Here is a 26,467-nt window from a genome sequence, read left to right on the forward strand (position 1 = left end):
AGCCCTACTCAGAGTAGACATTGAAGTTAATAGACATGACCATCCTAGGTTTAATTAATTTTGTTCCTCTACTCTGAGTATAACTTAGTTGGGTACAACCCTTTGTCGTAACGTTACTACATTGTGGAATGTGAATAAATTCCTTCTCTCAGGAAAATTGAGCCCATCATGCGGATATCTTCCAAATCTCTGCGGTTTTGTCTTGTCACTCTTTCAGGAAGTATTATTTTATTTCCTTACACAAAGTCTTAGCCCCTGTGCTTCCAGAATCCTTTTTTTTTAATAAAAAAAAACCTGACACAACACTCACTGCAAAGGCAGCACACATGAATAGCAGCAACTTGTTCTTTATGTAATTCATCTGGTGATAATGGCACCTGTAATTATTTTTTGAGGGCTAACAATGGTCACAAATGGTGCTGGACTCATAATTGGGTCACACATTCTGAGCATCACCTGGGAACACTTGAAAAAATGGTTCTAAAGTGATTTGCATTTCTTTGTACATGAGCATCCTTGTGGTTCCACTTCAGAATTTGTCTCTCAATTGATGCCAACAATATAAATATAAAAGATCTACGAAAAACATACAAAAATTACAAAACAGAAGCATAGCCCCACAATCTAGCTGCAGCTTTTTGAGCCAGTTGAAGTTTCTGAACACTTTTCAAAGACAGCCCCATGTATGCTTACGCAGAAATAAGTCAGATTGCGTTCAGCCAGGCCTATTTCATAGCAATTGTATTTTAAGATTGCAGCCTAAATGCCATGATAACCTTTGAGCTTGAGCAAGTGGAAACTGCATATACAAAATCCCCTGTATTCATAGAAAATGTATCACTTGAAATGTATGTATTCTACATCTTGTCTGTTTTCTTTAACATATATTGTTAGCGTCATTTCCCCCATCTGAAAATGACAGACAACTGAAAGCAGTATTCATTTCTGATCCAAAGAGCATCAATTTTACTCCTAAGGAGTTGTTGCTGTCAGCTACAGAAAAGGTTTAGTGAAGTGTGAAAACTGACATTAAGTAAATAAGCACTCATTTTCCTTGTGGTGCTGTGGGTGGGGGGGGGATCCATGAGGGCTCAAACAAAATGTTTGGGCAGTTGAAATATTGAATGTTTCTTGTTAATTAAAACAGGAGCAACGTGCCCAAGTAAATAAATTAAGTCTTCATTAACCAACTTAATTGAATCATTACCAATTGACTCTGCACAAATGAATAAGCCACAGGTGTAGTAGCATGTCAGGAGGTCTTCAAACTATTCTTCAAAAATTGCCATCAGGTTATAGAAGCTTTATTGTGCTAAGAAAGTTTTTCAAATTGAGCTAGTGTGATCTGAGTTCAAATGTTTAATAGGATGTCACACAGGGACATACAGATAGATCTGTATTATAGTACATGTATGGTTCCACATTTAAATGCACTGTAATATTCACTGGGTGACCTTGTACAGTCACTGCCTCTCAGTCTAACCTACCTCACATCTTTATTGTGGGTATTGAATGAGGAGCAGGAAAACCATGTATAACACCTTGAGCCCCTTGGAGAAAAAGGTAGGATATAAATGCAATAAATAAATAAATATGAGTCAGTATAGTAGCCAGAAAGCTTGGCGAGAAACCCATATTCAAAGATTTAGTTGCAGACTAATACTGGACAAATCACACGTTCCTATTATCAAATTCATAATTGATAAAAAATATGAACAGGGAAAAATGAAGATTGCAAAAAAAACCAAACTGCAATCATTTGAATTGGTAGCGCAATATAAATGTAAAGGTAAAGGGACCCCTTGGCCATACTGGATGGGCTGATGGGAGTTGGGAGTTCCAAACACCTGGAAGGTGCCAGATTCAACCTGCTCAGATCTGTTTTAGATAGATCCGGTTCTTCCCTAGAACTTTATAATGGCCTGCTTCAGCTCTATATCCATATGTGGCACTTTCCATTGTTCCAGAGAGAAAGGCTCATTTCCTTTGTCCTCTCTCACTATCCCTAGATTAGCAAAACAACCACTATTTGTGTATCTTCAAACATGTATGTGATTTTTCATTTGTTATGATCTCTTTTCTGGGCTCCAGCAACATAAGGAAAGTTTTGAAATGCAGACTAGGAAATGCCTTCTTGTTCAAAATCATTGACAGCCAGTTGGGAGTTCCACTGGTCTCCTTCTGTTGTACTGATGTTTAACCAGCCACTGATGCTGTTTTTGCAAGCCAGCCCCCTCTCTTGTACTTCAAGAGAGTTGTACAGTACATAGTTTCAAACCCTGGATCACAATAACTTGGTTCAGAATTCAGCTGCACCTAAGCTGAGTTAGCAGCAGCATTGTTGGAAACTGTCTAGTGATTAAGACTGTCAAACAGAAGAACATGTCAAACTAAAACACAGGCTAATACCAAGATAATAATGCATCTTTGTTTATATCCGTAATTAATGCTGTTGAAGAAAGTATGCCGAAAAGCTTGTGTAAGCAAGGTTTATCTCTGTTGAATGAGATTAGCATTGTATGTCACCGTTTAAACAGTAATTGGTGCATTTCATTAGAACATAATTGAAAATGAGATTGATGCTTGTGCCATGCAATAAATAATCATGATAAATATTTTATTGTGAGCCATGATATTCAAGGTATGTTTACAAAGCACTTGGTTGTGTTTGTATTTTTATAGAATACCATATGTATTATGAGCTGCAGTGATTAAGAAAGAGTCTCCTGAATGACTAATTTCTTTCTTTTTACATACTTGGCTCTGAGACAAGCTCACTCTGCTTTAAGTATGCCTGAGATCAGGCTAGATATCCACCTCCTCCCTAACACTTTTGCAGAATAATTTATCCCCCACGAAGATGGCGGCGAGGGTTTTTGTCGACCTTCAAAGGCAAAGGCAAATTCTAAGAACTCCTGGGTAAGGATGAGCTTACCATTCATGATAAGATGACTGAAGATTTCTTTCAGTGTGGTGTAGTGGTTAAGAGCGGTAGTCTCGTAATCTGGTGAACCGGGTTCGCTTCCCCGCTCCTCCACATGCAGCTGTTGGGTGACCTTGGGCTAGTCACACTTCTCTGACGTCTCTCAGCCTCACTCACTTCACTGAGTGTTTGTTGTGGGGGAGGAAGCAAAAGGAGATTGTTAGCTGCTTTGAGACTCCTCAAGGGGAGTGAAAGTCAGGATATCAAATCCAAAAAACCAACAACTTTGAAACTGCTTCAGTTAGTAGGAAGCTGACCTCAATACCCAGTGACATTGCCTTCCAATGTGACACTGAATGTCCCTATGGAAGTACTGTAGAATGGCATGGCATCATCTCAGGAACATTCAGGGGGAAAGAGTGAATATGGCTCCTTTACTTCCCCCCCCCAAAAAAAACACCAAGAATGTTTGTGGGAACAATGTTTCATCCTTATGTGTGTTAAGCACTGTTAAGGTATGTCGCATTGTTGGTTCTTCCTCTTACGTGTAGGAGATTGATCCTTCCATTTCTGTGACTTTTTAAAGCATATGATGTGTGCAATGTATGTATGCATACAACACTGAAGATGCAAAGCAAACTAGAGTTGCTGCTTAAAAACAGGCATGATGGGCAATTTATTCTAACCTTTTGTTCTATAATTCCTAAGACCACTCCACTTCTGGATTTTGTTTTTGTAGCCTTTGAAAGGATGCAGTGGAGCTGAACATCACTGAACTATTTCAGAATCAGAGATGGCTTTTGGCAGTTCTTACCATGAGACCTTGGATTGATGATTGTTTATCATATTTGCTAGTTGCTTTTCTTACAAGACAACTCAAAATGACTTTCATTAAAACCAATTAAAAACAACAATAAAAAACCAAAAGACTAAAAATTGTGATCCTACAGTTCTATCTGCCATCATGGCTCAGGGGTGGTTGAGCCAACAGACCCACCCCTGGCTGGATGCAAGAATTGACTGAAGCATCAACTATGCAGTATCTCTGCATCTCAAACCAAAAACCTTTCCAGTCAGAATATGTATTTCTGATTACAGACATGTTATCTCACTCCATGGTAATCAAACAGTGAGGTCCAAATATCAGAATGAAAATGTATTTATGACTATAACATCTTCAAGCCAAAGGCATGTTGTTTAATTAACTTTTGATCAATAGGCAAAATTGTTGCATCTTCCTTTGAATGGGACTGGAGGAGATAATTGGTTCTTTGGAAGATGACACATAAATATCAGAATCACATAGGCATGTCAGTCTGGATAGGAAGCCCATTGATTTTAACAAAACAAATATCACATTCCCAGCCTCAGATAGTAGTTAGTTGTCTGGAAATTGATTTGGCTGTAGGACTGTTTGACGTAGTTATTTACTAATTAAGGTGCGACATAGTTGATGATGTGGCTAATTTTCTGCCCAACGTGAAATATTATAGTGCCATTAGAAATAATTAAACACAGAAGAAATAATAACCCAGAGTTGCTGCAATGCATAGTTCAAGTAGAATGCAAAGTCTGCCTGGATTTATAGATGATAGATAGATATAGATAGATGATAGATAGATGATGATAGATGGATGGATAGACAGACAGACAGACAGACAATAATATTCCTATAGGCATAAGCTGATGAGCAGTTTAGATTAAAGAATGCTCTTTATGGAATAAAGGGGATTTGAAATAGAAAGCTCCATGAATAGCAATACATATGGTCATATCCAATGTTCGTATCAAAGTGCACCCATGGAATTAATAGACATGAATAACTTGTCAATTAATTCCAATAGGTCTTCTCTAACTTATTCAGGTACAACCCATCATCTACTATAGTTCATTAAGAACATTAGACATTTGAGAGGTTAACGGTCGCTCTTTCAAAGTATACGCCAATATTTAATTTTTAAAATACTATCTCACCTTTAAATATGGATTTCCAAAAAACATTGAAACAATAAACAAAAACAAAACAAAAACAGAACCCCTAAAAAATAGCATAGAACAGCAACTCGAAAGCTGGTTGAAGGCCTGGCTAAATAAAAAAAATAAGTCTTAGTCTGGCATCTAAAGCCTATAAAGCTAAATGCCCCCATGAGTATCCCAGGAAAGAGAATTAAACAGTTAGGGTACCATCACTGAAAAGTTCCTTTCACCAACTGCCACCGGTTTGGTTTTATATAGTGATGTGGCCCAGAGAAGGGCCTTTGAAGCAGATCTTAACACATAGCATAGAAGGCAGCAGCCCTGAATCTCAGACTGCATAGGAGTGAATACAGCACTTGGAATTCTACTCATAAGCAAACGGAAAGCCAATGAAGCAGAGCTGTTTTAAAACTGGGAAAAGGTATTGCCATTCCTTTCCTGTTACCAAGTCTCTTCACCTCACTGTGTAAAATAGATTCTTGCCAGCAACAAGTTGTCTGGATATGCCTAGTTTGATAGGAGCCTGCCTGCCTTTTATCTGATATACTGATATCTGGTCCATCTAGTTCCGTACTTACCTGCACTGACTGGCATTGGTCCATCTGGGATTTTAGACAGGAGTTTTTGCCGCAGTATATTGAGGTACCACGGCTTCAAGTAGGGACTTTCTGCAGGCAGATCATTTGCTCTGCCAGTTGATTACAGCCATTCCTCAGTGCAGCTTGCCTTGCCAATGCCACCCTGCCATGGAATCAATAAGTGCTTATGAGTGCTTATGTCTGCAGGGTTGGGCCTCACCATTGTCCATAGTGAACTGAGACTCACCTGAACACACCCAGTATTCCTCTATGTTTGCAAATTGCAAAAGAAGATCAGCAGAAGTAGGGGAGCTAGTCTCTCATCAAGGAACCCCTGGTAAAGTTTTCAAATAACCCATGATTCCCCGCCCCCGCCCCCAAAAGGAAAATGATAATAATACTGGACAATATTTTATGGTTGTTGTGCAATAATGTTTGATAGTTGGCATATAATGGTATTTTATAAGATTTGATAGATCACATGAAGTGGGAATTACTAGTATTTAAGAGTCAGCAGGTTATAAGATTTCATATTAGAAGCCCATTTAAAAAATATAGAAGGGTCTGGAAACTTCTGTTTCAGTGTATCTGAAGAAGTGTGCATGCACACGAAAGCTCATACCAAGAACTGACTTAGTTGGTCTTTAAGGTGCTACTGGAAGGAATTTTTTTTGTTAAGATATATCAGTATGTCTAACATAGCTGAACTTTCAGCTAAGAATTAATTTCACACTGAAAATATGAGTTCAAATTTTGCTTCAAAATCTGTCCTTAAATTTAAAAATGGGCAAAATTTAAAAGTTTGGGATGTGTTAGATATTTGAAAATATTTATTTCCTATCTACTTAGGAAAGCAAAGGAAGCACCATAGTCTGTGCTGCTGGAGGCAGATGTAATGCAGAAAATATGATCTTTGCTGTCCTCGTTTTGGAGTGATTAATGAGGTTGTGTATGATGCAGGAAATGAAAACTAGAAATCTGGATAAGTAATGGCTGCTCCAACAGAATGAATTCCTCTGAAACTACAGAACATACTGATATGCTGACCTCCAATAAATTACACTGCAAGTTTTCAAACAAGCTAGGAAAAATAAAGTTTTGCTTTTTTGTTGATGACTACTTCTGCAGAGCTTCAGTGATAATCTGAAGGCACTTCCTAAGAAGGTACATGGTTGCCACTGGCTGTTTTGATTTAAGACTGCAATGTCCTAAACATGAATTTTAAAGATTCTGGGAAGTTAAGCAGAACATTTTGCACTGCTGTTAAGACTAGTCATGAAACAGTAAAACAGGCAGATAAGCAATGAATATGCTTTGATATTTGTTTGGTGGATCAGGCTCCACAGTTGGGTTGTACACCAACCCAATTTAGATCACCCCTTAGCATCACTGCAATTTTCCTTTTCATTTTTTTAAGACGGAGAGGTTAAGAGAGTACGGGAAAGAAAATGGTGAATTATAGAAAAATGCAGTATATACGGTATATATAGTATAAAGGACGGAGGTTAGAGCTGAAACTACTACTCTAGTCTGGGTTTGTTGTTTGCTGTTTGTTTTCCTATTTGCATTTTGGTTAAAAGATAAAATGCTAGGTATAATAAAAAAGGAGAATTTCCTGGATGCCAAAATCTAGTTTGGGGCAAGAACTCTTTGGTGCAAGAACTCCAGCAGAGATTTAAAATCACAAAATATGCAACAAAGTAAAGTGTGGAAATATAAACTGTTAGACCTTTAAAATACCCCCTTCTAAATTGATGCAAACTGGTGTTCAGGATGCCACATGCCTTCTTACAGAATAGTAACATGAAGGAAATGTAGTCTGATACAAACCTAACACTAGATCATGTTAATGTGAGAGACGTGCACTCTATAAAGATAGTCACAGATTCGTTGTTAGAGGTGTGTGAAATGCAACAACATCAAAATGTGGTTTAGTGGGCATGCTCTTTAGCATCTTAGCATCAGGTCGTAACGGAGCCTATTAAATTCAAGGAATATATATAGTTCTCTATTACAAACAAGTTTCCAGGAGAAATAAAGGAAGTAATATGAACCCTTCTTGATGTTTCAGACTTGAGTCACCAACACGCTTTCTGGTGATGGAGGCTCCCAAGGGAGTTGAAATCAATGCAGAAGCTGGCAACTTGGAAGCTACATGTAGGACAGAGCTCAAGCTGGAATCCAAAGATGGAGAGGTAGGTAGAATGCTAAGTAAATCTCCAAGTGAATAATCTGGGCCTTCCATGAGAGCCTTTTATTTTTAATTACTGTTGTACAGTGTGCAGTATCTTCAGGTAGTTTGTAGGTTTAAAAAATGGGATGACGGTGTTCACTTAAGCAATTCTATTTAGCACTGCAGCTAAAAAGAAGTGGTAGGTTTAGCATGTGTGTTAGAGCTCCTTGTAGGAATGATGGAACTCATTGTATGCAGACTACATTCCTTCTATACAGAATGGCGAGGTGATTCATTAGTTTTAAAGTGCTGGGATAATAGCATTGGTTGTGTGAAACAGATTTATGCAGCTGTAAAAATGTGCAGTACTACTAAATTCTCTTCTTCCTTGTCACTTTAAAGTGAGATTTACTTGACTAGCATAATTAAATCTTATATCATGCATTTTTCCAATGAGGAGCACTTAACTCACCTGTATTGATTTGTAAAGCTGAGCATCACTTTCCTATTTGAAGGAAAGGAATATGTCAGAACAAACCTTTCCGCTGTTGAAGATGCTTAAAGAGTCTGGGATTATAGCTCAACCGTTGTCCCCAAAGTATCTCGGAGTATTGTTCATTAAGGGACTTATTTGTAAATCTGCTATTTAAGAACTTTAGAGCAGCTGCAATATAATGTGAAATGAACATTATTTTAAATTTTTGTTTTCTTGTTCTGCAAAAGGTAGAATGCTTGATTCCCACTTTACAGCTCAGAGATAACTTTCAGAGAAAACAACACATGTGGCTCTTGATGCTTAATTTGAAAAATGAAACTTGTTAAAGAATGTTCCTTCTGGCCTGGATGCCATTCATTTTTATTTCCAAATGTGTGGGAGGTGGCTGTAAATATTCAGGGGTGAGTGGAGATATGGGGGCAGTCTACAAATATTCAGAGAGTCCCTCAGCCAAAAAGCAAAAAGAGGTACCAAAAGTGGCTCAGTTCTACAGTTCCAGGAAGCTTAACTTCCATACTAATTTCTGATTTTTTTTAATGTTTCTAAAATTTAACATGAATATAGTAAGTATGCTCTACAGCTGTCCTTTTAGTTTGCTGGCATTTTATTAATTATCCAGTGGGACGCGGGTGGAACTGTGGTCTAAACCACTGAGCCTCTTGGGCTTGCTGAACAGAAGGTCGGCGGTTCAAAACCCCGCGACGGGGTGAGCTCCCGTTGCTGTGTCCCAGCTCCTGCCAACCTAGCTGTTTGAAAGCATACCAGTGCAAGTAGATAAATAGGTACCGCTGCAGCAGGAAGGTAAACGGCATTTCTGTGTGCTCTGGCACTCGTCACAGTCCTCCGTGCGCCAGTAGCGGTTTAGTCATGCTGGCCACATGACCCAGAAAACTGTCTGTGGACAAATGCTGGCTCCCTCGGCCTGAAAGCGAGATCAGCACCACAACCCCATAGTCGCATTTGACTGGACTTAAACGTCCAGGGGTCCTTTACATAATTATCCAGCAAACACAACAAAATGCAAGAGGGGCACAAAACTTAAACTAGCTCTGGGAGATACCGTATTTTTCGCTCTATAACACGCACCTGACCATAACACGCACATTGTTTTTAGAGGAGGAAAACAAGGGAAAAAACATTCTGAATGAAACAGTGGATGTATCATTTTTGGGCTTCATGCTGTGGCCACAGACATGTGATCTGATGGTGAATTTGGGATGACCCAATGCAAAGATCCTGAGAATCCCTGTGGATCTATGCTTTTTAACCACGTTTTTGCACCATTGCAGCCCCAGGCAACAGTGGGTGCGTGATTTTTTTGGTGCAGGCTGTAGCCATGGACATGCTATGTGATCTGATGGTGAATTTGGGGTGACCCAATGCAAGGATCCTGAGAATCCCTGTGGATCCATGCTTTTTAACCACATTTTTGCACCATTGCAGCCCCAGGCAACAGTGGGTGCGTGATTTTTTGGTGCAGGCTGTAGCCATGGACATGCTATGTGATCTGATGGTGAATTTGGGGTGACCCAATGCAAAGATCCTGAGAATCCCTGTGGATCTATGCTTTTTAACCACGTTTTTGCACCATTGCAGCCCCATGCAACAGTGGGTGCGTGGTTTTGGGGGGGCAGGCTGTAGCCATGGACATGCTATGTGATCTGATGGTGAATTTGGGGTGACCCAATGCAAGGATCCTGAGAATCCCTGTGGATCCATGCTTTTTAACCACATTTTTGCACCATTGCAGCCCCAGGCAACAGTGGGTGCGTGATTTTTTGGTGCAGGCTGTAGCCATTTACATGCTATGTGATCTGATGGTGAATTTGGGGTGACCCAATGCAAAGATCCTGAGAATCCCTGTGGATCTATGCTTTTTAACCACGTTTTTGCACCATTGCAGCCCCATGCAACAGTGGGTGCGTGATTTTGGGGGGGCAGGCTGTAGCCATGGACATGCTATGTGATCTGATGGTGAATTTGGGGTGACCCAATGCAAAGATCCTGAGGATCTATGCTTTGTAACCACATTTTAAGTGGGGAGGGAAGGAAAAACACAGAAGGGACAAGGAGCAGGAGAGGGGTGTGCAGAGAAGCAGCTGGCTAAGAATGCAGGAGAGGGGTAGGGAGGAAAGGAAGGCAAAAGTTTTCCCCCACCCAAGCCAGCCAGCCATCTCTCTCTTTCTCTCTCTCTCTCTCTCTCTCTCTCTCTCTCTCTCTCCCTCCCTCCCTCCCTCCCTCCCCCCCTCTCTCTCCCTTCCCCCCTCTCTCTCCCTCTCCCCCAGCAGCACCGGAGCTTGCCTGGAGGGGAGGGGCTTTCCCTGCTCTTTGTTCCGTTTCAGCAAACACAGCAAGGAAACAGAGAAGGGTAGGCAGTAAGACCCTGAGGCAGAATGCAGGAAAGCAGCCGCTTTCTCTTTTCAAGTTTCGCTTCTCTGTGCAGCGTGCAGCCCCGCGATTTGATTTTTGCTTGATTTTTCGGCTCCAGGGACCACACATTCGCTCTATAACACGCACAGACATTTCCCCTTCCTTTTTAGGAGAAAAAATCTGTGTGTTATAGAGCGAAATTTACGGTACTTTGTTGTGTCTGGTAAATGTGAATCCTATATCCTATCCACTATTCCTGCATTCATTTGAATAGAGAATGACGCAGCACTTTACTAATTTGCCAGTAGAAAGGGGAACAGTAAGCTCTGTCTGTATCTACACATGAATTGGTGAATGCAAGATTTATATGGAGCACGAATAGTGAGTGGCAGACCAGTACTATATGTAACTTTTACATAGCATCCAGATATATACAAGATTATACTATAGACCTAGCTGACTTTATTCGTGTAAAAAATAAGCAGATGTGTGTATGTGTGTGTGTTATAGAGCGAACTTCAGTCAATTCCCACTGAACGTTTTAAATCGAAGGGCCGACAAATCCATTTCAATGCTAATTTATTTTCTCTCTTCCTCTGCAGATAACGTTGGAGGCTGCAAATATCAAACTACCTAGATTGCCTCTGGGATCCTTCTCCTCTACCGGATCCAGGCAAAAAATCTACGAGCTTTGTGTGTGTCCCAACGGGAGGTTATTCCTGTCTCAAGCAGGAAGTAGTTCCACCTGCCAGATAAAGACAAGTGTCTGCCTTTGAGAGAGACTGTTTGTGACAGGCATAGCTGGCAGCACAAAGGCCTTTTTTGGCCTCCCAGATAGCCGCTGCCAACTATTTTTACTAGAACACAGAAAGCCTATCAAAGACTTTTGTGTGCGTGTGCGTGTGTGTGCGTGTGAATATATAAATATATAGATATATATAGATATAAATAAATATATATATATATCCTTTGTGTAAAATGAAGTTTCAGTACAAGAAATTCCAGGGTGACCCTCTTTGTGTAGCATTTATTGCTCCCACATCAAAATTTGAAAATGTGCAAATTGGATCCAGATCGTTCCAGGAGTATTCAAATTGTGTCATAGCAAGCCTCTATCAGTCAAGAAAATGCTTTCAAGCCTTTCCAAATTTAGTTGTACCTTACACATGACATTTTACCTGCATGGAAATAGGGGGGAAAATATGTCATTTAACAAGACAGCACCCATGTTTGATCTGCCACATGTACAGATACTTGGCTCTGCAATTATGGCATTCTATTGTGTCTATGAAAACTAGACTGGTATGTGATCTTCACACATGATGATGTACACAAGGTTCCTATGTCTTTTCTAATTCATGTACACTTGTGTAGGTACAATGTCATGTGTGAAATAACCCTAAGATAAAGACACACCCCACCCAAAAAAGAGGCAGCTCAGCTTGTACCATTACTTCTCAACCTAGGCCTGAAAGTAGAAACATCAAAGGCAAGGAACCAAACAAAAAATGTTCATAAGAATTATCAATCAGTTTAATACCCAGGAAGAACTATGAGGAGGTGAGTTGCATTGGTACCTCACTTCATAACCCATAATAGGCTCAGAAATGTTCAGACAGTACAATTGTTTAACTGCTGCCTTCCCCTCCTTAGGGGATGTCACCCCCTTCCACTTTGAGAACCATGGTTTTGGTATGTAGAAATGAGATTCTCTTGTTATTTACAGTTACTTCAAAGCAAAAAGTAAACGGCCCCGTTAAAGAGAGCATGATGAGACAAGCATCTCTGATTATTATCCTGCCATGAAAATCCATCAGATATGATGACAAAATTACCTACTGCTTAGGGTGCTCCAAGACACCTGTGGTTAAATTACACACTGTTCATTTTTAATTAGAAGCAAATATTGCAAGAGTGTGTTCTGCAGCACTCTCCATAATCCTAGGCCTGATAGCAGCCACCTCGATGACATAAAAAGGCCCTTCACATTTTATCTGGGTGAAGGGATTCAATGCATTTAAAGGGCCTCCATGTGATTAAGTGCCCTTGACGTTGTGCCCATCTTCCTGGCTCTGCGCCCAACCTCCATGTCATAGCGTGAATGGAAAGCTGGCAGTGCTTGTGGAGTCCTCCACACAACCAGTAGCCCTGTGTTACTGGGACTTCCAATCACATGGAGCACTGTTCATCTGGCTTAAGAGGATTCCTCAGTGCCTATAGGTGGGAGGCAGAGCTGTGAGGACAACACAAAGATAACACTAGATAGCACATCAAGGAAGCAAATAACTGAGTCATATCAGTGGAGGAGTTAAGAGTTGGAAGCCATTTTATGATAAGCTGTAAAGTCCATTCAAGATACTGTTTATGAGGGCTAAAGGCCAGATGGACAAGCATGTGGTTGTAATCATGAAAAGGAGCACTAGGATCTATTCTCACACATTTGGCTGAGATGTGTCCTGGCATTTCTGCCTCTGTAGTCCATCCAGAGAGAGCCTGTAGGTGCATCTCATAGGTGCATCTTCAGGAAAAAGCAATTGCTTTCCCATTTCAGCAAGAGTAGGAACAAATGGTCCCATGGAAGGAAGAAAATGATTCAGCAAAGGAAAACCTTGTATTGATAATGTTCAGCTTTCAACTATTCCAAACATGCTGCTCTCAGGACCATTACTGTCTACAGTGCAGATGACCAGGGAACTAGAATAGATTGTGCAAGTAGCATGGGATGGGATGTCCATTTGACCCACAGCAAAACATTTTTTAAAAAAGTACAGAAAGTGCAGAGAAACTCTTAATGTCAGCACAAAGCAATCTGTTTCTGATTAAAAGGCAAGATGGCCACCTTACATACAAAAATACAGGAAGAAGACGACTGACAGGTGTCTGGTTCGCCCTTTGCTGTCAACATTTCAGTTTCTGAAAACAAAAGCATTCCTTAGTTTCTGGAAATGCTTTTTTGTTATTCCAGTACTGAATGGGAATATATCTGATGGAACTTGGCCAGGTGTCTTTGGGGCCCTTTGGCTAGAAAGGTGGTATATAAATGTGAATTTTAAAAAACAAGTTAACTAAATTAATGGTATAAAGTGTTGTGGGGTGAGCCATAGAAAGTCAATGTCTTTTTCTTTTGTTTTGACAGTTGCACTATCAGAGATGCTTATTTTGAAGAAGTTTTTTAGTGGTTTGCATTGGTTATGACACAGTCAGTTCACTGAAAAGCAGTACAGTGAGTTCCCTTCAAAGCTGAACCCAAGGCACACTTCCCTACAGGATCTAGGGGAAAGGTGGTAATGTTGGTCTGTTGTAGCAACAGCAACATAGAGTCCTGTGGCACTTAAAGACTAAGAAGTTTTTTGTGGCACAAAAAACTTGTGCTACAATATGTTTTACCACAGGACATTGTTTTTTCTAAAGGAATCATCTATGAAATGGGAATATTAACAGCATCACAAATCAGATGTAGCACACAATTTATGAAAAATGGTTTCATAAATAACTCCCACATGCATTTCTGTAATTTAGAAAACAAAAACATACAGATATATTGGAACCTATCCAAAAACCCTAAGTTTAAGTAAAAATTGGTAGACAACTACACTTATAAGCAACCTTGTTATATTTTCATTTAAGACATTTCCTTGAATTTCTTTGTGGGCTAGAGAGCACTAAGAACTTGATAGCAAGACTGATGAAGTCAGTTTGGAAGACACACCCATTTCAATGATGCTTGGATTAAGCCATTACTAAATATTGTACTTAGGTGCTTCAGGTTAGCGGTAAATAAGGCTTGAAGACACCAGTGAAGTGCACTTTCGGTGGAAGGTGAAATTATAATATATTTACACTCTTAAGTATGCACTCTTAGGTATGTTTACACAGAAGTAAGTCCCCAGGTATTCAATGAGGCTTATTTCATAGTAAGTTTGTTTAAGATTGCAGCCTTTAGTGATACTGTTAGGACATCAAACCTAACTGAATGGCTCCTGTCATTAATATTCTTATTTTTTACCTGGTACTTAAATCCAAGGGGGTCACCCAGGATAACCATTGTATTGGGACGCAGGACTATACACCATCTCTGTTCAAAGAGGGAGACTTGTGCCTATGCCTTAAGTCAATGCACTCAGCAAGGAGAAGCACATCATACTTATTATTGAAACTAGTTTTATTTGGCGTGTTGGACTGAAGAGAATGATGGGGTTGCAATCTTTGGGAGGTGAATGAGAGCTTTTAAAGCAACATGAAGTAGAGTCACTAGAAATGCATAGACTATGGGGCACCTGGAGAAAATCCACATCTCTGACATGTTTTAACCTGGGTATTGAACTCCAAAGCTAATCCTGGAGGTCTGACTGAATCTTCAGAGGTTTTGGGGGTATTGTGGTAAAAAACTCCCTTGTTTTTCTTATTGAACAGTGATCACATGTAAGGCCATTTCATTAAGGAATACTTGTCAGGTTGATGAATGGGCTCAGCACTGCAAAGAAAATATACATATTGCCATGTAACAGAGTTGTTTGATCTTTTGTCCCCCCATTAATTTTACTGATAATGAAACAAGACAATGAAATTAGGTTCCTTTGAAATGAACCATTGGTGTCTTTAGGTTTTTGTGTATTTGTTTCTGAAGGGCTTATCTTTCTGAGAGCTCATTTTTTATGTTAATTTGGGTTTAAAGTTACAAATTTAGTTACTGCCTGCACTTAGGTAGTTGAGGTAGTATGCAGAGAGGGGGTAGGATGTTGGAAATGATGCTACCAATAAGAATCAAGTATCTTTTAGATAGAGATAGGGAACCTGTAGCCCTACAGATGCTATTGGAGTTCCCAAAACCCCAGTCAGTGTGGCCAGGGAAGATGGGTGTTGTAGCCCAGAAACAGCTGGAGGCTTGCAGCTTCCCCATCCATGCTTGCTTAATTACTGGTCCTAATTTATGTTATACAGGGTGAGTCCTTTAAAAGAGGCCCCGTGGATACAGAGTACGCATGTTCCATGGGGCCTCTTTTAAAAGACTCACCCTATACTAGCATGGGAGACCTTTACAGCTTGCCACCAGTTCCACAAATAGCCACCCTGCTTACTACAAAAGGCAGCTGTTAGCAACTATTAAAACTCTCCTTTGCCAGTTACTGGAACCCTTTCCTTTTAAAAACAAACTGGGTAGAACAGGACATGGTTTGACACATAAGCACCTCCCATTTCCTCTCACTCCCCCATCTCTTTAGAACCCGACAAAAGTCAAGCATGAAAGTTAAAGGATGCTTAAACCTTTTGATTAGGGCTTATGCAATAAATAAACCTATGCTGGCTTTGGAATTTTACTCTGTAGGCAGACATTTCTGAACAGCAATAGTTTGGTGTGACAAGAAGCCATGCCTATAAATACTGAGTGCCATACATGTGATCTAATGATGAAACAGATCCTTGTATCATGCCCGTGTTATGGACACTTTAGTCAAATCAGTCATGTTTTCATGGGAAACATTATTTAAAGAACATCTATGACATGTACAAAATGAACCCAGGCATTGTGTTGGAAAGATAGATCACAAGCAAAAAAAAATAATAAATTAAAAACACTGTGCCCTATTTATTGCCTTTACCAAAGGAATAACAAAAAAATACAGCTATTTATTTCAAATCTCAGTTGTTAAAAGAATTTGTAAAACATACAGGTCTCTGGTGTAAGTATATTGTAGTTTTTTTTAAAGATAAAAGTATTATCAGTCTGTATACACAAGTATATCAGATTTTGTTAACTCAAAATATCTTCCAGTGTAAAGTTTGGAAGATTATCTGTGCCGGCGGAAGCATACTGGCAACATGGTTGTGATTTTTAAAAAATGTTCTGTAGATGGACACAACTGAGACCTGTATGTTTTAAGGTACGTTTAAACTATTGTTTTTGTTATCAATTGTTTTTCTGTTACAATATTGGCTTCTCTTTGTGTTCTATCCTTTCCACTTCCGGTGTTAAAAGAGTGGGCAGTCTTGTGGGAAATGCTGCTTTAAAAGGACTGCTGACATATTGTCACTTGGGGAGACAACACAGGGACTGGTCACCAGAACAGCTGTCTGCATTTTCTATTTGAAAAACCTGCGCATTTAATTTCCATTTAATGAACAGAGGTTAGTGGGCCCTGTGGTATTCTTTATTTTCTTCAGTTTCAGGTTCATTTTCACGGCATAGGTTATCCAGACACTGTCCTCACTCATATCCCAATAACGTAATTTTTCAGTTTTCCTCCACATTGGGATTTCTCCCAGATGGCAGTTTATCTTTATCTCTGGTTGCCAAGGAGAAGCAAAGGTGGATGCTGAATCTGCTTGCACTGAAATCAATGTAAGATACACCATCGGCTTACATGCCTGTAGTAGATATCCCAGGGATTTTCTCCATCAGGATTTAAGATCTGGTTCTTGGCCTGATTGTCACAAGTAAATGGAAATGTTGTCATTGACCTCAAGTAGTTGCAATATTACACCTCTTGCATTATAGCTGCCTCTTTCTGAAATACTTAATAGACTTTGCTGTTATATTCAGCACATCTTAAGCTGCCATAAATGCTATGGATAAAGATAAATGCTCTTAATTACCGTGCCAACTAACCTTTTATGGCTTTCAGAGCATGGTTTTATACCTAGAAGATGTTGTGGAAAGCTAGTATCAGCTGCCTTTACAGCAGCAACATTGAAAACAGATTGCATTACTTTCTGGCTTGGTTTGATTCAGCAACAAATGGGTTGGATCCAGACTTAGTCACATTTAGAGTATACATATTGCAATCAATGTGACTTAAGCTAGCAGTAAATAACTTAAGATCTATTGATCTGAATGGGTCATCTCTACGCATGTCTAAATCTGTATCCACCCCAGTGGGCCAAGTTATATGCACGGATATACATGGGCTCCAGGCTTCTCCAGGCTGTGAGAGGAACTGTGATATGGCAGATTATATATATTTAATAATGCAGCATGGGACTGTCCAAAACTGACATTATTCCAGACACATTGCAGACATTAGCACTTTATGGATTCAGTGCAGAAATAAATTAAGCTTGTTAACTATGTCAGAGGTCAAAGGTGTGACCCAGCAGGTTCTGAGACCTCAGAAAGCATCTCCGAGGTCTCGTGAGGCCTCAGAGATGCTTTCCGAGGCCTTGCACGACCTCTGAAGTTGTGTGGAGGCCCTGTAGTGTGGGTGCTGAGCACCTACAACAACATTTTTGTTGGCTACTCAGGCACCCAGAGCCTCCTATAGTTGGTGCCCCTAGGAAGTATTTATTTGTTAGCCTGCTTAGAACTCAATGGGCTTACACTGAAGTCCTTCTCAGTGTTTCATATACTTGGGTCCCCAGCTGTTGTTGGACCACAACTCCCATCATCCCTAGCCAGCAGGACCAGTGGTGGGAATGATGGGAGTTGTAGTCCAACAACAGCTGGGGAACTAAGTTTGAGAAACACTGTATAAGATAAATACATTATGGAGTGTTGACCTTGTTCATGCGTCACAATAAGCCATAAATTATGTTACAGATAGGTAGCCGTGTTGGTCTGCCGTAGTCAAAACAAAAAAAAATCCTTCCAGTAGCACCTTAAAGACCAACTAAGTCAGTTCTTGGTATGAGCTTTTGTGTGCATGCACACTTCTTCAGATACACAGCTGTGTATCTAAAGAAGTGTGCATGCACACGAAAGCTCATACCATAAATTATGGTTTATCATGCAGTAGCAAATCATTCCTTTTTTAAAAAAATAATAATAATTTTTATTAATTTCCACAACCAACAAAAAACAAAAAAAGAAAACAACAACACACACAAAAAGAGAAAAGAAATAGACATATACAAAACACAAAGAGTGTGACTTCCCCATACCTCCCTTACACTGCATCCTTGTTTTGCAATTTTTCAGCAACCCTTTAGTCCTTTTTTCTATTTGTATCTCTCTCAAATTTCTTAACATTATTATTTACAGCTGTAATTCTCTGTTTCTTACCCCCTGACATCTTAACAGTCCACAATCTTACAACAATTTTTAAGATATAATTTAAATTTTTTCCAATCCTCCTCCACTGTCTCTTTCCTCTGGTCACGGATTCTGCCGGTCATCTCCGCCAGTCCCATAAATTCAGTCACCTTCATCTGCCATTCTTCCAGAGTGGGTAGTTCTTGCGTCTTCCAATACTTTGCCAAAAGAATTCTTGCCGCTGTAGTTGCATACATAAAAAATGTCCTATCCTTTTTTGGTACCAGTTGGCCAACCATACCCAGGAGAAAAGCCTCCGGCTTCTTTGAAAAAGTCCACTTAAGGACTTTCTTAAGTTCATTATAGATCATTTCCCAGTAGGCCTTAATCCTTGGGCAGGTCCACCAAAGGTGGTAAAAGGTTCCTTCAGACTCATTACATTTCCAGCATTTGTTATTGGGCAAATGATAGATCTTTGCAAGCTTGACTGGTGTCATGTACCACCTATAGATCATTTTCATTATGTTCTCTTTTAAGGCACTACATGCCGTAAATTTTATACCAGTGGTCCATAACTGCTCCCAGTCAGCAAACATAATGTCATAACCAATATCCTGTGCCCATTTAATCATAGCTGATTTAACCGTTTCTTCCTGTGTATTCCATTTCAGCAGCAAGTTATACATTCTAGACAGATTCTTAGTATTGGGTTCTAACAGTTCTATTTCTAACTTCGACCTCTCCTTCTGGAATCCTACTTTCCTGTCTTGCTTAAATACCTCATTTATCTGATGATAATGTAACCAATCTCGAACTTTATGCTTTAGCTTATCATAACTCTTAAGTTTAAGCTTTTCACCATCTTGTTCTAAAATTTCACAATATTTTGACCAATTGGTGTCCATGTTGAGTTTTTTCACTGCCTTAGCTTCCATTGGTGACAACCACCTGGGGGTTTTACTTTCCAACAAATCTTTATATCGAATCCAAACATTATACAATGCTTTCCTAACAATATGGTTTTTAAAGCCCTTATGCACCTTTACCTTGTCATACCATAGATATGCATGCCAACCAAAGTTATTGTCATACCCTTCTAGGTCCAAAATGTCTGTGTCCTCAAGAAGTAGCCATTGCTTCAGCCAGCAAAATGCTGCTGATTCATAATAGAGTTTTAGGTCTGGCAGGGCAAATCCCCCTCTATCTTTTGCATCTGTTAAAATCTTAAACTTTATTCTGGGCTTTTTGCCCTGCCAGACAAATTTAGATATGTCTTTCTGCCACCTCTTGAAGCAATCCATCTTGTCCAAAATCTGTAATGTCTGGAATAAAAACAACATTCTCGGCAATACCTTCATCTTGATAACAGCAATCCGGCCTAACAAGGAAAGTCTCAGCCTAGACCATATGTCTAGATCTTTCTTCACTTCTGTCCAGCATTTTTCATAATTATCTTTAAATAGATTCACATTCTTAGATGTTAAGTTCACCCCCAGATATTTCACTTTTTTCGTTATTTCCAAGCCAGTTTCACTCTGAAATCTATCTTTTTCTTCCATTGTTAATTTTTTTTCCAGCACTTTTGTTTTTTGCTTATTCAATTTAAATCCTGCCACTTGACCAAATCTCTCAATTAACTCTAACACTCTTTTAGTACTAGCGTCTGGCTGTTGCAATGTTAGTACTAGATCATCTGCAAATGCCCTTAATTTATAATGTTTTGCTCCGACCTGTATTCCTTTAACCAGCTGGTCCCTTCTAATCATATTTAACAAAACCTCCAGGACAGATATAAAAATCATTCCTACTTTGCTCTACTCTACCAGCTTGCAGTAGGAAGGAACAAATGATAATCGATCCCAGGCCTAGAGTTATATCTGAAATGGCATTGTGGTTTGCTTCCTTCTGAACAAGCTACAATTAGGGTGTTACTGGTAAAGGCTTTGATAGAGTGTTATGCCAAGGCTTGTGGCTTGTTTCTCTCCATTGTGTGAGAGAGGAGCAAAACAATCTAGTTTGGCATGTTCACAGTGAGCTGGCCTTCAAATCATAGGGTGAGACCCACTAGTGGGCTGAAGCTTAATCCTAGGTGGGTGACAACCACAGCTACCAACATGGTACAAGATTAAGAAATTGGTCCCCAAATGCATGTTTGGGTTAAAAATAGATCCGGAGTCTAAAAAGGTTTAAGATATCTGATCTATGATTCCCATGACAAGCAAACTTCGCCACTATATGTTAAAGTATCAACATATATTTGGGTGTGGACTTTATTTGCATTTGGGTACCCATGGGCAATTGCAATACTCCTATTTGAACTGGATTCCCTATACTATTGGTATAAGGAGGAGGAATGGCCATCTAGAAATATTTCACCCTTTCATTTGAATAACCCATTTAATATTTTGCTCTTGGTTTGGTTGGGGAAGATTTTACCTTTTCTGGCTTTTGGAATCTCTTGAGGCTTTCTGAATCTAAAGAGTAGCAAACTTGCCCAAAAATCTCTTCTTCTTTTTGGTGGAAGAGGTGTCTATGTAACACAGCAGGCCTGTATATCTATGTCAAGGGGAAGGGAGGTAGGCTGAAATTTCCCATGCAAAATCTGTCAAAACTACAGGGATGTAAAATCTCTCGGAAATTTAATTTGACTGGTACAGATGGTATTCCGGTAGGAAAACCCAGCAGCACTGCCATGTGCTGGAAATGTTTCATGTTCTTGTATCAGAGCACCTTGTCATCTTTTGCTTCAAATCTTTTCTTGCTAGTACCATTGTTTTAGCAGTAGCAGCATGTTCCTTTTTCAAAGGAGAGATGAGACATCTCCTAATTTCTCTTTAAGAAGGGTGCATTGTTGATCATTTCGTGATCAATTTTAGTTTTCAAAGAAAAGGTCCACTAAAGAACAATTTAAAATAATTTCTTTGCCTTGCTGTTCATTCTGCTTTGTTTTTCTGCCAGAGTGTGTAGGCGGCAGGAGGAAAATAGAAAAATGTTACATTTGCATAGTGCCCTGCTACCAAACACTTGAAATAAACATGCACCAACTTAGAAAATGGGCTTGTTAAAAGAGGCTTTGGGGCCTTTCAGAAAGTTCCCATAGGATGAACTATTTCTGCATTTCCTCTAACAATAAGTTTGCTGCATAGTCTGTGGCAGGCGCATCTTTTGTGTTGTTACAGGAATTTATTCTACATTCGTGTGTGGGCTTTCTTTTCCCCCCATTCTAAAACCTTAATCACTGATAAGAGATAAAATAGTCCAAGGGTTTCTGCTGCCTGAATGTATTACAGCTTTCTAAAGCAATGTTATTTCTATGGGCTTCAACAAGATTTTTTCATAGCAGAGCAGCATCTGTAACACCTCTGAGCAGCTTTGGTTTTTGAAAAACCACAACAATGTATCTCACAAAAAAAATAAATGGGTGGGATTCTACAAGATTGGATAACAAGAGTCCATAGTAAAGACATTGCTACATTTCTCCTTCCTGCAGTTTCATTATATAATTATCTCTCTCTCTCTCTCCCATATATGAGAGAGAAAACTCTTAGGGTTTTTATATGCTAACAAGGAATTAGCATTTTTGTTAAAAGAGTGCCTTTTTCTTGGCCATTTTCTGAGTTTGCAGCCACTAGCTCTAGCTAATTTTAGTTGGTCTTACAGATGCAAGAAATCATTGATACTTTAGCGGTATATTAATGATGCCCCAATTATAAGCATAAACAGCCTAAATAATATTAATAGCCAAGGCAATTGCTGTTCAGTTTTCTCAATATTGCCATCTTACAGCCATCAAGCAAGCATCAGTATCAATGTAGAAGCAAGTTATTAAGCTGAACTGCTAACTGGTATTTGTTAATGAAGTATGCATTCAGATGGGCAAAAGGGTATGGGCTTTTGAGGCAAGGGACAATTTAGCAGCTATGGGGTGTTTAATATTTCTCCCACCCCACCGCACCCTCTTCTACTGTATCTAAACTGTAGCCATGAAATATATTTTTTGAACTGGAAGTGATACTGCAGTCATGTAAAACACAAAACACCATTGACTCAATGTGGGGGCATGATCTAGATTTACACAGGCCAAAGGTCTAATTCAATACATTTTGCAGTATTTAACAGCAGATATGGAAATATTCACTATTTTCTCTCTATTTACACCACGTACAAAACAGGTGCAATCAAAAGGATCCACAGTCAGATCTCAAACATTTTGCAGAGCTGGAAATTCTGATTTAGACCAGAGTAAAATCTTCAGACCTTTCCCCTGCACCACTTTCTCATTCTAAATCTCTCCCTAAGCTGCTATTGGCTCCATGTTAGCATAATGTACATAACATCATAGAGGTAACTGCACTGTGTAGGCCAATACCAGCTTTGTGGTACTACTTAGATCAAGAAAACAGCAGCACAAAGAAAAGGTTAAGCACAAACCTCTACAGTACTCCAATTTAAAAAATGGAGTGTCCCTTCAGCTGCTTTCAAGTTGCTGTTTAAGTCAGAAAATCACATCACAGATATTTTGCATCACTTGTTTCAGTTCCCAGATTTGTATATTTCATTGCTATGTGCTTCCCCCCCCCCCCAAAAAAAACTGAGATGACTAGGTAAATGATGGCCAAACTACCTTAGTGTGCCACAGCAGCACCCAGTGCCAATGTGGCAAACTGCTTTTTTACTGTTCTGGCGGCATATTCATAATTGGCTCCTATTCAGTGTTCAAATGCTATCACCACAAGTCAACACATATTTAGGTGTACTTTAACTCGCTTAAATCAGTGGGCTAAAGTGCACATAACTTTGTTAAACTGTGGCTAATATAGGTCTAACATTAGAGGACCTGAAAAAAGAACTATGGCAAGGTTTGAAAGCTTGAATATTCTAACCCATCCAATATTTCTGTATCTTCCAATAAAGTCCAGGGTCCCTAAACTCTTAGCTGATAAAGTGGCCAGAAAGGAAGCTTTATATTTAGCCATGCATCTAAAGGTCTGGTCAAGTTTTCATTTCTTCACTACCTATTAAAATGCATCTCTTTGCTACCCATTAAAATTTTGCATCTCTTCACTACCCATTAAAATGCTTTAACAGGAGTTCAACTGGGAATTGGTAGATAATCCCTAAGAGAGAAAAATAAATCTGGATCATATGTATCAATATACAGCATGATCCATGCCCTCACATAGAGTAGGGAACCTCTAACCCTCCAAATGTTTTTGAACTGTGATTCCCATAATCCCCAACTATGCTGGATGGACTTAATGTGTGCTGGAATCCAGCGACCTTTGGAGTACGCTATATGCCCACTCTTAACCTACCATGACTACACAGTTGTAGTGAGAAGAGGGGAAAAGATTATTGAGCTCATGACCTCTTAGTTGTTGGTTGAGTGCAAGCACTGATACCCTAAAGTGCACCTGTCATTACTGACATTGCAACACATGCTCTGTGTTCCCCATAATAAGATCAATGGACCTGCCACATCTTGCTATGGGAATGCTGGTGGGCTCTTGCTTCTGAGCAATAGCCAAGTAGATTGTAATGCACCCATGGTTGGTTGCATTGGGCCAAGGGTGGGGATGGCAGTTAAGTGGATTTGTTGAGTTTCCTATGGAATCCTCTTTCATTTGCACAACTCTGCATCTGTGGCAGTAGATGGATCATACCATTAGTTTTCTATTGCTAAGTCCTTAATAGCCGCACCTAGTTATGTTTAGTACCATACCATTTACTCCCATTGGCATATTCTCACCATTTTTAAAGTCAATTCTTTCCCTACATTTCGATGCAACTAATCTTTTAAAAATGTTTATGGGACTAATCTAAAAGACTCAGAGCTCTCCATGATTTTATTGACCCAAGTCCATTTTTACAAACTGCCCTCATCTAGCCCCATATAGATCTTAATAAAATTCCATTGTGATTTTGTATGGATACATCTGTTTACAACCAGAGGCATACCTACGTTCCCTTGCGCAATGAACTCCCCTGCAAGGAGCTGTATCAGTGCCCCCCATCCCGTGCCCTTGGCAAGATTATCAACACCCTCCACACAGAAAAATGGAGGAGAGGGCTGGCTCCTAACCACTCTGAGCCAAAGGCTCAAATCTTGCACCCTTGGCAGGGACCAACCTGGCCAATCTCTAGGTATGTCTTTGTTTACAACCCAGTCCTCAGCTCAGCTGAACTGAGATCTCAGGATTTCAAACAATAGTCTGTTCAACTTCACTGTGTTGCAACAATTTTCACACATAACACCATGAGGTAGTGTGGGTTTTTTTGTTTGCTTTTTTCATATCTATAACATCAATATAAATCCTATATTGGATAGAATTAACTATTTGTTTTTAAAAATTGCTCTCTGCTTCCTGTTCTGTGTTGACAGCCTTTACATATGTGTACAAATGCCAGGCGAGAGGTTCAAAGGCGCTTTTAGGATCACATCTGAAAATGCCCTCAAGTTCTTGGCTTAAATCAAGGAACTAATCAGGAATCTGTGGCCCTCCAGACATTGACGAAAGCAACTGCATCATCACTGATCTCTAGGGCTGGTGGGAGTTGAAGGACCGCAGTCCCCATCTTTTGCTTAAGCTGAAATATAAAAATCTGCAAATAAAAAGAGTCTTGCTGAATCAAATCAAAGCGCCATTTAGTCCAGCATTCTGTTTCCAACAGCAGCCAGCTAGGAAATTTATAAGCAGAGCCCGAAGGACCTCACATGCTGTACATTCCCAGCACTAGTGCCCAGAGGTTTACTGCCTTTGAAGAGAAGGATGTTGCTTTGAATAGAGCTCTTGGAGTTAAGAGCAGCAACCTGGATGCAATGTCCCTGGAGTGGAATGGCTCACAGCAGGGGCGAGGAGCCTGTGGCCCTCCAGATGTTGTTGAAGTTTAACTCTCATCAGCCTCAGCAACTATTGCTAGCGGTAAGGGATGATGGGAATTGTAATTCAGCAACATCTAGAGAACCACAGGTTCCCCATTTATGGGGCTAACTGTCCTAAACATATGCATTCCACAGGATTCAGTGGGGCTTCCAGGTAAGTTTGCTTGGGACTACAGTATTGGAGTCACTTTCCCAACCATAGCTACAGCTTATTTTAATAGCTTGCCTTGTCTGGATACTGGCGCTCGACATATCATATAACTACTTGTGTTGATCCACTAAAATGTTGTGCATACAGAACACTGAGAGCAGAATACAATCTCTGCTGGTATAAGCAATGACATTTCGGCTGCCAGAATCCTATCTGTCTGTGAACGTAACATAAAAACAGCCCATATGCCATCACAGTTTTCCATTTGTGATAGTAAAATGTGTTGTGTTACCTATGGTAAACACAAACTCTTTTATGAAACCACAACAAAAGGTTCAAGTTCTAAATCACATTTTTCATGAAGTTCACATTTTGTTTGGCTTTTTATTTTTATTTATGTGTGTGTGTGTGTGTGTGTGTGACTGTGTGAGAAAAAAATTAAAGCTTTTTTTATCAAGTAACATCAATCCTTGCACACTCTATGCAAAATTTTGTAAGCATTGCAATAATGCTATGAATTACACAAGGAAGTATTTTAACTTTATTACACTTTCTGTATAAAAAGATTTGTATTTAAAATTATTTCAACTGCAATCTTGTAAAATATATTAATAAAATAATGATTGTTAAGAAATAATGTGTGGCTCCATTTTCTTCCATCATTTTCAGAGCAAAAATATGAATCCAAATGAGCACTGAATGTTTAGGATGCAGCCTAAAGTGGGAGGGGGGAGTACTACAAAGATGGTTCAGCCATCTTATCCTATGCTCTGTCAGGCTTCAGTGGCAGAGTAGATGTTCATCCTGTTTCCTACTGTTTTTTAAAACATGCACACACTGGTCGTCCCCACCTATCAAAAACAGAGGTAAGATTTAGTTGGGCTTAGGAGCATGACCACCATTTTCTCCCTGGTTTGGGGGCATGAGGGGGACTGGGATAGCTTTAGCTT

The 26,467-nt window shown here is 39.6% G+C and overlaps 1 protein-coding gene and 1 long non-coding RNA gene across 2 annotated transcripts in view; one reads left to right on the plus strand and one right to left on the minus strand.

The window, feature by feature from the left end:
• Nucleotides 1-26,151, plus strand: part of SGCD (sarcoglycan delta) — a 410,207-nt gene extending 384,056 nt beyond the window's left edge. Inside the window, exons 9-11 of the mRNA XM_083728761.1 lie at nucleotides 7,550-7,673; nucleotides 11,120-18,055; nucleotides 20,273-26,151. Of these exons, the coding sequence (XP_083584887.1) occupies nucleotides 7,550-7,673; nucleotides 11,120-11,293 (298 nt within the window). The 3' untranslated portion in view covers nucleotides 11,294-18,055; nucleotides 20,273-26,151. The remainder of the gene's footprint in view (nucleotides 1-7,549; nucleotides 7,674-11,119; nucleotides 18,056-20,272) is intronic.
• Nucleotides 1-26,467, minus strand: part of LOC310839825 — a 67,856-nt gene that overhangs the window by 31,648 nt on the left and 9,741 nt on the right. Inside the window, exon 2 of the long non-coding RNA XR_014561674.1 lies at nucleotides 2,936-3,104. This is a non-coding gene — a long non-coding RNA (uncharacterized lncRNA). The remainder of the gene's footprint in view (nucleotides 1-2,935; nucleotides 3,105-26,467) is intronic.

This window comes from Podarcis gaigeae (genome assembly GCF_964106915.1).
Source record: "Podarcis gaigeae genome assembly, chromosome: 2".
Taxonomy (NCBI): domain Eukaryota; kingdom Metazoa; phylum Chordata; class Lepidosauria; order Squamata; family Lacertidae; genus Podarcis; species Podarcis gaigeae.